Genomic DNA, 12,078 nt, shown 5'->3' with positions numbered 1-12,078 from the left:
AGAGTGTGGTTTCCCAGATAGTATTGACTTTAGTGACAGATATAAAGAAGCTATTAGAAAGTTCAAGGATGGAAATACTGACCCGGACCTATTTAGCTTTATGGCTCAGCACCAAAACGGATATAATCTCAAACCTGGAAAATACAAGCTCGCTAAGGGATATGATTTAATAGCATATCATCCAAATGACATGGATGAATTTACTCCGAGATATTTGATGTCAGAGCTAAATGACAATTCAACTTTCGTCATGAAACGCGTAAAAAATAGAGACGGAACGAAAGAACAAAAGCTTATGAATGCGGATGACGTAGATAGGGAAATTGTTGAAAACGGTCTCGGAATATATGAAATGCCAGCAGATGAGGTACAAGAACTCCACAGGAAGAAGTTCAGATACAACCAGACATGGAAGAAATAGTTCAGCAACAACAGCTAGAAGAGCCTGAAGGAAACGAACAAGTCCCTCCTTTGGAAACTAACTTCACAGAACTAGATGAAGATTTGGAACAGCCGAAAAATCTTGACCCTCAACAAGAGTATGCGGAGAATATGGAATATTCCAAGAGTCTAAAAAAAATTCGGCTGACATAGTAGAAGAATATCGAAAAATGTTTGCCGACATACAAAAGACTCCAACACCAGATGAAAATATTCAGCATAGAATGGAAGTACTGAAAGAAAATGTACACAAATACAACAACCCTTTTTACTTACGAGCATTTAACGTTCAATCTTCGGATGAACTCGGTGAAAATAAAAGGTTAAATTTCAAGAAAACATATAGAAATGAAACATTGTTTAAAGTTCATTCAGAACCTAACCAAGATGGAAACAAACCTACTTTTGTTTCTGCAGACGATGGAACTACAATGAGATGGGGTCATAAAGCTAACCCGGATAGGTGGTTCATAAACTTACAACCACAATTCCAAGAAGTTGTAGACGCAATGGAAGTCAATGGTGAACCAGATATAGCTGGTATTTTAAGCGCGGCTTTAATGCCATTGAAAGATATGAAACATGCAGATATTTTGGACCAGTATGAAATGAACATGGCTGATGGAAATATAACACCTGACGTTCTAGAACATTTATCTCAAAGAACTACACAGAACCATAGAGATGGTATATTTGGTGAAGAGTTTAGAAAGAAAGTTAGGGAGAGAGAAGGAAGAGAACCTATTGTACATGACCTTGCAAACGAAAGTTTACAAAATGTCATAAAAACTTACTTTGCAGACAATGAAATGAGAAGGGATGAATATTTAAGAAAACTCAAATGGACAGTACAAATGAAATGTTAGTATTGAAAACATGTTCCTTGACAAAATAAAACCAACTACAGAAATAAACGACGCAAGACTGAAAGATTGGGTAAAAGCTTTCCCATTCACAAAAGATATAGTTGGTAACATGGAAAGAAAACCAGAATGGCTACAAAAACATATATTTGGAAACGAGCTTATTCCATATGGACAGGCACTGTTTGAAGCGCTTGAACCGGAAACTCAGGAAAGAGTCATGCAAACAATACGCGAAGACTCAAATACAAACTATGACAAACTCTTTCTAGGATATAGGTTACCTGAGATGGGCGACCAGAGCCCAAAGGCAAAAAGGACATGGGAAATTTGCAACATACTAGGTGAACATGATGCAAAGATGCAACAACTTCAAGCAGAGGGCAATGAAGGAAAAGAAGAGTTAAAAACTCAGTCAGGAAGAAAGTAAAGCTTGTCGGAGTGGGTTCTATTATGACATATAAATCCAACTATTCTATATTTTTACTCATATGAAATGTACGCCGCTCAGAATATAACGCCAACAGTTTTGGATGCCATGAACGGAAATGTTTCCGAATGGTATAACGAATGCGACAATGCCATTAGAAGGTCAGAAAATAGTTCCTGGAACTTACGAATATACAACTGCTGTTTCTTATGGAAACGTAGGTGAGTTTGGAGAAGGTTCTTCAACAACAGTAGATATTGCTTGCGACAGGTTTCATATAATTTCTATTGACAACTCTTTCTTATAACGTGGAACAAGACATTGAAATAAAACCTTCTGCCAAGTTGTCTGACAAGAAAGGTTGCAATGGAATTTTCTATGTCGGATACCAAATATGCTCCAGAAGTTTTCATGGGATATAAGATATATTCTAACTCTGACTTAGTTCAAACAGTAACATGGGCAAACTATGAATGGTTCGCTTTGAGAAACTCAGTACAACCACAAGCTAGAGAACAAACAGACCAGTATGCAACTATTGAGAAAATAAGAAGACTTGACCCTAACGTTCCAGGAGTTTATGTTAACCTTTCTGGACAAACTGCAGCAGCAGTAACCAAAGTAAAACTGAAACTTAGAGTTCCTTTGTCATCTTTCCTCATCTTCAGGTTTTTAAGATACTTGCCAAACTGGGCAGGAAAAATTTCTATCGAACTTACTCCAAGCAAAAATAACTTAGTCATTGCACCAACACAAGACCCATTCACTCTTACTGTAGCTGGAACTGGTGGAGCCAAGTTCTGTGACTTTTGCAAAGACAAAAAGTTGACTTAGACTTTGGTTTCTCAAACCTCAACACTGAAGTAAACTACTACTTCAATGCTGCTGGAACTGCTTGGGACCCAGTTAAGTTCACATGCGAAAAGTTTGAATGCAAGAGAATAGAAAGCAGACTTGCAGTCTATATGTTGGACCCAGATATTTCAAATGCTTTAGCTGCCAAATATATTGCAGTTCCACTTATGTTCCCTATACACCAAATATCTGTCAAAGACTTTGCAGGTGAAGTTGGAAACCAAAGTGCTGACCCAGGTGCAAGAACAGATATTGCCTTAACAACTGCAATGAAACATGCAGATACTATGTTTGTACTGTTCAGACGAACTATAAATGACTATTCTTGTTTCTACAACAACCTGGTATTAAATACCATATAAACATAGATGGCAAATATTATCCAAGAGAAGAATATTCTACAGTTGAGGATATGAGGTCATACAACTTGACATTAGATGCTATGAACTTTAACAACAACTTCACAACAACCATTAACCCTGAAATGCAAAGTTCTATTATGCCATATGTGAAAGTATGGACTCATACAGGAGGTCAAAAAACTCAATATACAAATGGAGACCGTTCAAACTTTTGGCTTGGCATTCCATTTGCTGACTCAGAAGACTTTATGGGTGGTATTTCAAACTGTTGGTACTGTACAAATACAATATACTGGTGACAGAGACGGTCCAGATGAATTGAAAGCAAAGAAGTTTACAAAACCAATAGCACTTTTCACGGAAGATGCTCTTTTGAAGATTCGTTCGATGAAACCTGCTGGGGCTCCTCAGATTGGCATAACGACAGCTTCCATCGAGCAGATTTTGGCAGCAGGTCAGTAAGTTGTTCTTGAACTGACTTCTCTCCGTCAAATATTGACAGTACGCCAGTTTTGACATAAAATTGTATTATAAACTTACCTTTAGAAATATCGGTCAGTTTTGTGTTATATTTTTGTCTGCTTCAAGAACTTTCACCATCTCGGTTATACCAACTTTCTTTGCTTTATGAAAATATTTTGGTTCAGCAAATATTGCTATTCTATAACATTTTCCATTGTTTGTGTAAAGAACTACTCTGTCAATGAACTTGTATTGTTTGTGTGTGTAAACTTTGTTTTGCTTCAATTCGAAGAGATACTCAAATACGTCCATCTTTTTATTCTAAGTAAAATGTCATTTCCGAAAAATAGAAGCGTAAGTGTTTCAAAAGGTTTAATGGCGATGGCAGATGTGAAGTTAAATTCACCAACTCAAACAAACAGTCAAAGTGTTGTTGTCAATGTCAAAGAAAGAGATGTTGAAGTGGGGAAACCATACGAAGACCAAGATGGTATAACAATAGTTCCTGTAAAAGAACAACCAACATACCCTGAAGTTAGCAGAGACTTAAGTTCTGTTGCAGATATTCGAAACGACTACCAACAACTGAAAGACAAACTTCAAACTCAGGAGAAGATTTGTCAAGCTTTAGGTATAATGTTAAACTTGGTCGAACACAACCCTGTAAAAGTGAACTCATATGTCATTGCACCTCATGAAGTTTTGAAAGAACTATTGAAACTTTTGACAGAGGCAGACGATATAAACATCAAAGAAATAGAACCCGACGTTAGTTGCTGTGGTGTTTCATATAATGTCATTGACAAGATATACGTTATGAAAGGAGGTGAAACGTTGAACTTAAAATATAGTTTCCCAGACGTTATAAAAATATTTGACGACCACAACATTTCATTAAAATTTATTTGCTAAGTAAATGGCAGAAGACATAGTGGTTTATACTATTACGACTAAAAACCCTGAGTCATATAATTCTATAACAACAAACTTACAAAGTCCTCAAGGACGGTATTGTAAAACTAACCTTAAACACAATGACGACTAAAGCCTGTTTTGCTCTTTTGACACCAGAAGACTTTATTGTTGTGAATGGTAAAAAATACTTCTTTGAAGATACTTACTCAGATATACCACCAACAGGTTTTTGTTGACTTATTTAATACTTTAAGGACGAGTGTAACATGTGCTGCAACTAGAGCAGGTTTCATTATGTTTGGATGTCCGACTGAGTTTACTATAAACAATATGAGCTATAATACAAAACTTATTTCTGGTTTTTACTACCAACAGTTTCCTATAACAGGAAAAGGTGTCATACAAGGAATGTCTGTTCCATTGACTTTAAGTACACCCATTTTATATATTGTTTCAAACTTAGGTTCAAAGTGCTATTCGAATGTTGACAGAAACTACTATGACCAAAAGATAACTCATGCGTATAAACAACACTTTCTCTGCTGGTTTGCCATTGTTCATTCGAATGCAGAGTTTTCAGCTTTAGTAAACTCAAACACTTTAGCAAACATAAACTTAACCTTAGTTGACGCAAACTTTGTTCCTGTAAAAACTTTTATGTCCTATGTATTTGTCAATGACGGCAGAAAGTTTCGAATTGGAAGATGCAACTGGTGAAAGTATTGTACTACAAGAACAAACTTCAACAACAAATAGCTCAAGAACAACAAATGCAACAAATAGCTCAAGAATAAAAAAAATATTTTTTTTATTTTTATAAAAATGTACAGAATAGATGTTTCAGATTTTTATGACTTCCAAGCCTTCAGAAATATGTGTCCATTTAGAGACTATAACAAAGCAGTCGAGAATTTGAAACGTTTAGTCATTTATGTCGACTCTGCCCCAGAATGTTATGTTATGAAAGAATGGGATGTTGTCTTTAACAAACCAAGAGCAACCATAGTTTCAGAACAAGAATGTAAACAGAAACTTAAGAAAATAAAAGTTGTACAAGTTGGTATGAAGATGTAGATGCTTGGGATATCTTATTCAAAGTTAGAAGAATTTTTTCAGTTCGTGGTATAAAGTTTTATACACCATCTCCAAACTTCTATTCTATCTTCACTGGATATAAATACGAACAAAGTAGAATGGAAAGAAAAATGTTATAGAAGCTTGGTTAGACCATGTCAAAGAAAAATTATATGCAATGGAAACGAAAGATCTATGAGTATATCTTATGTTGGTTTGCAACATCTTACAACATCCAAGTGCTAAAAATGAAACTGCTCTCATTATAATTGGAAAACAAGGAACTGGTAAGAACACATTCTTTACAGATATCTTATGCAAACTGTTAGAGGGCTATTCGAACCGAATATGACAAACATAGAAAACATCTGCGGTAAATTTAACTCTTCAATAGAGAATATGAAACTTATAGTATGTAACGAACTTCAAAGTAATAGATACAACAAAAGTTTTAAACTCAGATGCTTTGAAGAGTCTTATAACAGACAAAGTTGGAGTTGTTGAAAGAAAATATAAAGACCAAAGAGTTTGTGAAAATGTTGCAAACTTCGTCATGGTTTCAAACAATGTTGTTCCGATGAAGTTAGAAAGTTCTGACAGAAGATATGTAGTTGTCAGAACGTCAGAAGCTCATATGCAAGATACAGAATATTTTGACGACTTAGCAGAAACTTTGACATCTGACTTTTACAACCACTTGTTCTCATATTTCATGACATTAGATATTTCTAAGTTCAATCCAAGACCAAATTCCACATACCGAAGAAGACAAACATTGTTAGAAGCAAACAAGAGTGTTTATGAACTGTTCATAGAAGAAAATGACTTTGAGTGTTTAGATGAAAGGTCATTGTACGATTCGTATAAACAGTATTGTCAAGAGTATGGTTATATGGCAGCGTCTAAACGAACATTCTTGGCAAATGTCAAAAATCTTTTAGATGTTCAGAACGGCGTATATAAAAAGAAAAATTTTTCTGAGTAAATTTTAAAAAAATATTTTTTTATCCGATAGAAAAGATGGCAAAATTCATCTCAGTAAACAAGTACATGACAGAAGTCAAAGAAGAACTAGACCCATTCGCATATTTGAATGTTTACTTCTACCATTTTGAAAAGTCTACATTTGACAAAGTTTGGAACATCGAACCAGTTAAGTTTTGCTATTGTGACTAAAAATGGTGCGAAATTTGAAGACTTAGACATTGACGGTATGTTGACAGTCAAAGAAAATTTGACAGAAAGTTCTCAAAACTCGAAGAAGGCAAAGCATACAAACTTGTTATACCTTATGAACCAAAGAAAGCAGACGACTATGAATATTATGAGCTAAGATAGTTGAAGTTCAAGGTAAATTGGGTAAAAAGATTTTAGAGTCTAAACCAGTGTTGCTCCTAAAGAGGAAGAGAACATTGACATTGACCCAGAAATGTTCTAAAAATAAAATTTATTTTTACATGTCAAATTTCTTCTTCTTGCTCTGGTTCAGGTTCTTTCTTCTCTTCTTCTACTTTCTTTTCTTCTTCTCCTCTTCTTCTTCTTCTCTGGTGGAGTTATGTCAAACTTCTCAGAACCATATTTTGTAAAAGGTCTTTGTCCTTTAATAGCTCTTCTATTCTGTTTTCTATTTCATCTTCAAGAACAGCGCATGTGTCTTCTTTGCATTCTAAGAACTTTTGTTGGACTTCAGCTTTCCAATCGGCGTCATCTCTGTCAACAAGTCTGTCATTGACAAATTTTAAGACTTCTCTGCTTAATGTTTTATGGTTCTTGTCATATTCCCAGAAACAGAACTTTAGAACAAATTCACCTTTCTTGTTTACACTATGTAAGATTTTATGGCTACAGATGTTTTGCTGTCGAAAAGCTTGTCTCGAATATAGATAGCGAAATCGCTAGACATTTCCTAAAAGATAAAATTTTTAATTTTTCTAAAAAAATATGTTAGAAAAAAAAGTTTGCTGACATTGACAAGAAATTTGAGAATGTTTTAAACAAGAACAAGAGGAAGTTAGAAATGCTCAGATAAAGCCTATACATGACAAGTTCTTATTTGCTCAGAATGGTATAACAGGTCTAATTGCACCACCTGGGTCGGGTAAGACTTTCACTTATCTTAAAATGGCTGCACAACAACAAGAACTAGTGAGAAGAAACCCATTCTATGAGTTAGTTGTTATTTGTAGTACTTCTGGTCAATTTGACCAAACCGTCAATTCGTTCAAAGATATTATAAAAAAGTCTAAGTATGTATGTATAAAAGACTCTGAGTTGTTAGATTGGATAAAGAAGTACCAAAGAAGAGTTTTGAAGTACAATGCTATAAATGAGTATATAAATTCTAAGTTTAAAGACCCAAATGAGGAAATGCAGAGAATATTAGAGAAGAAACACTTCAGAAACAAACAGAAAGAGATAGAATACATTTCGAAGAAATTGCAATCTTACGATTGGAAGACTTACCCTCACAGATGTCTTCTTATCTTAGATGATTTCGCCTCTCATCCTTTGTTAAAGAACAGAGAACAAGATATGTGTCGAATTCTTAAGAAGCTCAGACACTTTAACATCTCAGTTGTCATTTGTGTACAGACAGCAAAGAGTTTAAGTAAGGATGTTAAAAGAATACTTACTGACATTGTACTTTTCCCCGGATTGTCCGAAGACGATTTCATGGAACTTATGAAAGAGTCCATGGCAGGTAAGTTTGACAGACATGAACTATGGGAGAAGTACAAAGTCATACAAGACCCTCATACTTCTTTCAGAATTCATATCTACGCAAACAAAGTTCAAATTGTAAAAAGTCAAGCGTAAAAAATAAAGAGTTCATTTACTCTACTTGTTTGAAGTTGTCAAAATACTCTGTTATTTTTCACGATTTTCATACGGAATCTCTTCTCTCAGTTTTTTCGAGGGTAGCAAGCATATGAGGAAATTCATGAAATTTGGTCATTTTTCAGCAAAAATAATGTTTCGGTGAAGAGGTGAGATTTCACCTGTTTTTTCACCTCTTTTTTCACCTCTTGAATTTTGTATAAAAGATATGATTTCAGGGATTTTTTTTACGAAGTGTCAAAGTTCTCTTCGTCACTCATAACAGTTATATAATGAAATTTGGTCATTTTACTCAGAATTCAGCAAAAATATAATTGAGGTGAAGAGGTGAGATTTCACCCATTTTCTCACCTCTTTTCTCACCTGTTTTTTCACAAGCGTTTTACATGAATTGTACGATGTATATTTGAAATCCTGAACAGTTTTGTAGCTTCTATTTCTTCACGAAGGATATCAAAAGTTTTAACAATGCCGAATGTTTCTTTATATTTCTTCTTGACGTCAGATAGAAGGAAATCGTCAGCAGTTGGATAGTTTTTGTTCAGAAATGTCAACATGTCCATTTTATCTTCTGCTGGTTTCTCTACTTCTTTCTTTAAATCTGCATAGTCGTTTCGCATACGTTCTATCTCTTTGACGGAGTAGTTATATTTCCTAATTGCTGCTTTACATTTAGAACATTGCGGGTTCATTTTTGCGTTATATTCTGAAACCTTACCTGCTAAAACAACTAAGGCGTCAATTGCTCTCTTCATCTCAAACATAGCGGGTCTTATTTGTTCGTTCCATACCTTACCTCTTCTATCTTTATCTCTTATCTGCCATACACATTCAGCAACTAACGAAACAAAGTTGTCGTAGGTCTTAAACTCCCCAGATTTATATATGTCAGAGATGTTCTTATATACCATGTCGCAATCTTTGTCCATGACTTTGTGGTTGCAATGAAATCCAAGAAACTCATAGTTTACCTTACGAATGAACTTCTTTATTTCTACCGAGTCAGTTGCTTTGACTTCTATTTCATCGAATTCTGGAATAGTAAGCTTTTGTTGTTGTATTTCAGGAAGTTTAGGTAGATGGTCAATAATATCCTGCATTTCATAAAGATATTGTTCATCTGTTTCATCTTTTGCAGTGCAATCTAAATCTCCTTGGAGAAGTTCTTGCTTTATCTTCTGGATTGTTGTTTCGAAAGTATATGAAGAAGGAATGAAGCTTTTCATCTCTACTAACATTGAAGTTGGGTTCATGACTAACGAGTTTGGTGAAGTTGTTGCTAACATGTTCTTACAATAAAAATAAAAAAAAATATTTTATAAAAAACTAAAATATATTTTTTATCTTAAGGAAATTCATGAAAATCCAACGGGTGAGAAAACAGGTGAGAAAACGGGTGACATCTCACCTCTTCACCTAAAATATATTTTTGTCGAAAAAAATGGTTCATTTACTCACAATATTTTTGTACAAAACGACCCCAAACTTTTAACTTCTTTTCTGCAGCTTCTAATGCTATCTTGGCGAGTTCATATTCTCTAAATTCTCTCTTTAAATCTTCTTGTTCCCATTGGTCTAGTTCGTATGGCGAGTCTCTATAACCAGAACATATCTCACGTTCATGTTCTAATTGTTTTTCGCACATTTTTCTAACTTCTTCTTCGAACAAAGGTTTAGCATTCTCTACTGTATCTTCAAGTTCTTCTTCATCTAATTTCTCATGAACTTTCTTGTCTATGGAGTCCAGAATTTTTCCAACTGCTATACAATATTTTGGAGAAGCCCACATTGCTATATAGTTTACAAGTCTTGGGTCTACATACATTCCTCTAACCTGTTTGATTTCATCAGGAATTCCTGCATGAATTTTGTATAAAAAGCAACCCGCTGTTTTCCGCGGGTTGGTATATTCTTCACAAAATGCCTCAAAATACTCTTCCCAGGACTTATTTTCCAACAACCTTCTAAAGTCCTTCCTAAACTGCTGACACATATTTGTTGCATTTATATAACCATCCTTGTCTCTACGTAAGACTTCAATACCGTTGTAAGTGCCTTTTGTGAATGTTTCGCCATTAGATTTGTTCGTGAACGTTTTTGCTTCGACTGTCATTTCAGTTCTTACAATAAAAATAAAAAATATTTTTTTAAAAAAACCAACCCGCTGTTTTCCGGCGGTTGCTTTTTATACAAAATTCAAGAGGGTAGAAAAGAGGTTAGAAAAGAGGTTAGATATACCCATCTACCCTAAAATATATTTTTCAGTACTTTTTCAGCACTTTTCCGTAGTTGTATATGAAAGACAATTCGAGATAAAAGTCATAGTACAATGGTATAATATGCTGCACACCGTTTGTTGTGAACCAAACTTGAAAGTCAGAGAAACTGTTACTAGGTGGTTCGTAGAATTTAGAAGCAAAGTCATAAAAGTCCTTACCAATACAAAGAAAACTATTGTTGCTTGAACTGAAACTTGCATGACACATAACATTTTGAGGGTCAAACACGTTTCTATAAACTGTCAAATCTGCTGGTGGACGTATAAATTTAAACGGACCGTCAGGTGGCAATGGTTCGTTCTGGTTTAGTAACCGAAGAAATTGTGCCCAAGAACGTTTGTCTACTTCCCAAAATAAAAACTGTGTATCTCTTGGAGGGTTATTTTCAATCCTTTGAAATGAAACTGTGGAGTTCATCTTGTCATATTCTAGTTTCAGATAGTATGTTCCATTTAGTAAAGAGTCGTATTTTTCTTGAAATTCCCAATAGTATTTGTTTATTTGAGTTTGAAAGTCATTTAGAGTTTTCTCAAGACTTTCGTCTGAACGAATTGTAAAGATTCTCATTTCGTCAAATTTGTCTATTAGACCATTAGGACCTTTATATTGCCCATGAAAATATACTGCGAACATAAACGCGTTAGTTCTATTTGAAAACAAAACTCTTCTAAATCCTATTGCCTTTGCATCTGAAGGACTTTGAAGCCAGCGAATTGGATAGTTAAATCTATATGCTCCGGATGAAATTTCTTCATCTGATATATTCCTACCAGCGTTTGTAAAGATATAGTCTAACGGTTTTGTATCTGCTACTTTTGTTCTTTGTTTTTCAACCTGAAGCATTTAATATATGTAAAAATATACTGTTTTAAAAACGTTTTAAAATGGTATGCCATATAGCTTCTTGAATTTGTTGAGAAATATATGAACGTGTTTTCCATCTGTATCTCTAGCGTTTACATGAGCACAGCCATCCTTAGTAAAATATACTTGTAATTTTCTATAGTTTACGCCGGTATAAAGGTAGAAAGAGTCCTGTTCTTCGCTATAGTAGTAAAACTCAAACGTATGCTTGCCATAGTCTGTAATTTCAATTGTTTCATCTTCTAGTTCGTCGACAAATTCGAATACAATATCTCTAAATTTGCTTTTGTTCTTATTGTTTTCAGAACAAGTGACCCAACGTAAGTTTTCAAGTCTATTGTCGTTTCTTATACGGTTTATATGGTCTACAAAAGGTAAATTGTTAGGGTTTGGTATAAAATGAGTTGCAATGACAACATGTTTAAGATAGTGTTTTCCACCAATCCTCATCCTAGCATATCCGTCATTTTGCTCCCATTCGCTTAAAACTCTTTTTGTCTTTTTGTTTCTAACTTCAAAAGGCTCAGAACAGTGAATTTCATATTTCTCATCTAACAAACAAGTTTCCCAACGGTCTTCTCCAACAAACTCAGCGTACATTTCAAATAAAATAAAAAAATATTTTTTTGAAAAAATGTTTTGTTTTAAATGGTATGCCATTTCATACTCTTCATCTAACAAACAAGTTTCCCAAC

At 34.4% G+C, this 12,078-nt stretch overlaps 8 protein-coding genes and 5 pseudogenes across 13 annotated transcripts, besides 1 other annotated feature; 8 read left to right on the top strand and 5 right to left on the bottom strand.

The window, feature by feature from the left end:
* Positions 1-12,078: part of a mobile genetic element that runs on past both edges of the window.
* TVAGG3_0135500 (protein of unknown function, DUF4106 family) lies at positions 101-421 on the top strand (the record flags this gene model as incomplete). Its single annotated transcript, XM_051224102.1, has 1 exon — positions 101-421. The coding sequence occupies one exon, from the start codon at positions 101-103 to the stop codon at positions 419-421; it is 321 nt and encodes a 106-aa protein (XP_051109088.1).
* On the top strand, positions 612-1,734 carry TVAGG3_0135490 (annotated as a pseudogene). Its single transcript has one exon. A coding segment is annotated over exon 1 (1,123 nt).
* TVAGG3_0135480 lies at positions 2,101-2,951 on the top strand (annotated as a pseudogene). The gene has a single exon. A coding segment is annotated over exon 1 (851 nt).
* TVAGG3_0135470 lies at positions 3,002-3,413 on the top strand (annotated as a pseudogene). The gene has a single exon. A coding segment is annotated over exon 1 (412 nt).
* Positions 3,789-4,325, top strand: TVAGG3_0135460 (protein of unknown function, DUF4106 family; the record flags this gene model as incomplete). The annotated part of the gene is made up of 1 exon (XM_051224101.1): positions 3,789-4,325. One exon carries the CDS (start codon positions 3,789-3,791, stop codon positions 4,323-4,325), a length of 537 nt encoding a protein of 178 aa, XP_051109087.1.
* TVAGG3_0135450 (uncharacterized protein) lies at positions 5,202-5,402 on the top strand (the record flags this gene model as incomplete). The annotated part of the gene is made up of 1 exon (XM_051224100.1): positions 5,202-5,402. The coding sequence occupies one exon, from the start codon at positions 5,202-5,204 to the stop codon at positions 5,400-5,402; it is 201 nt and encodes a 66-aa protein (XP_051109086.1).
* TVAGG3_0135440 lies at positions 6,423-6,740 on the top strand (annotated as a pseudogene). The gene has a single exon. A coding segment is annotated over exon 1 (318 nt).
* Positions 6,856-7,305, bottom strand: TVAGG3_0135430 (annotated as a pseudogene). Its single transcript has one exon. A coding segment is annotated over exon 1 (450 nt).
* Positions 7,524-8,219, top strand: TVAGG3_0135420 (protein of unknown function, DUF4106 family; the record flags this gene model as incomplete). Its single annotated transcript, XM_051224099.1, has 1 exon — positions 7,524-8,219. One exon carries the CDS (start codon positions 7,524-7,526, stop codon positions 8,217-8,219), a length of 696 nt encoding a protein of 231 aa, XP_051109085.1.
* Positions 8,612-9,526, bottom strand: TVAGG3_0135410 (organellar and viral DNA polymerase type B; the record flags this gene model as incomplete). The annotated part of the gene is made up of 1 exon (XM_051224098.1): positions 8,612-9,526. One exon carries the CDS (start codon positions 9,524-9,526, stop codon positions 8,612-8,614), a length of 915 nt encoding a protein of 304 aa, XP_051109084.1.
* On the bottom strand, positions 9,691-10,353 carry TVAGG3_0135400 (uncharacterized protein; the record flags this gene model as incomplete). The annotated part of the gene is made up of 1 exon (XM_051224097.1): positions 9,691-10,353. One exon carries the CDS (start codon positions 10,351-10,353, stop codon positions 9,691-9,693), a length of 663 nt encoding a protein of 220 aa, XP_051109083.1.
* On the bottom strand, positions 10,502-11,362 carry TVAGG3_0135390 (uncharacterized protein; the record flags this gene model as incomplete). The annotated part of the gene is made up of 1 exon (XM_051224096.1): positions 10,502-11,362. One exon carries the CDS (start codon positions 11,360-11,362, stop codon positions 10,502-10,504), a length of 861 nt encoding a protein of 286 aa, XP_051109082.1.
* TVAGG3_0135380 (His-Me finger endonucleases family) lies at positions 11,399-11,833 on the bottom strand (the record flags this gene model as incomplete). The annotated part of the gene is made up of 1 exon (XM_051224095.1): positions 11,399-11,833. One exon carries the CDS (start codon positions 11,831-11,833, stop codon positions 11,399-11,401), a length of 435 nt encoding a protein of 144 aa, XP_051109081.1.

This window comes from Trichomonas vaginalis, chromosome IV, assembly GCF_026262505.1.
Source record: "Trichomonas vaginalis G3 chromosome IV, whole genome shotgun sequence".
Lineage (NCBI taxonomy): Eukaryota > Parabasalia > Trichomonadida > Trichomonadidae > Trichomonas > Trichomonas vaginalis.
Note: the sequence above shows the minus strand (reverse complement) of the source record. Positions and strands in the feature narration are given on the sequence as shown.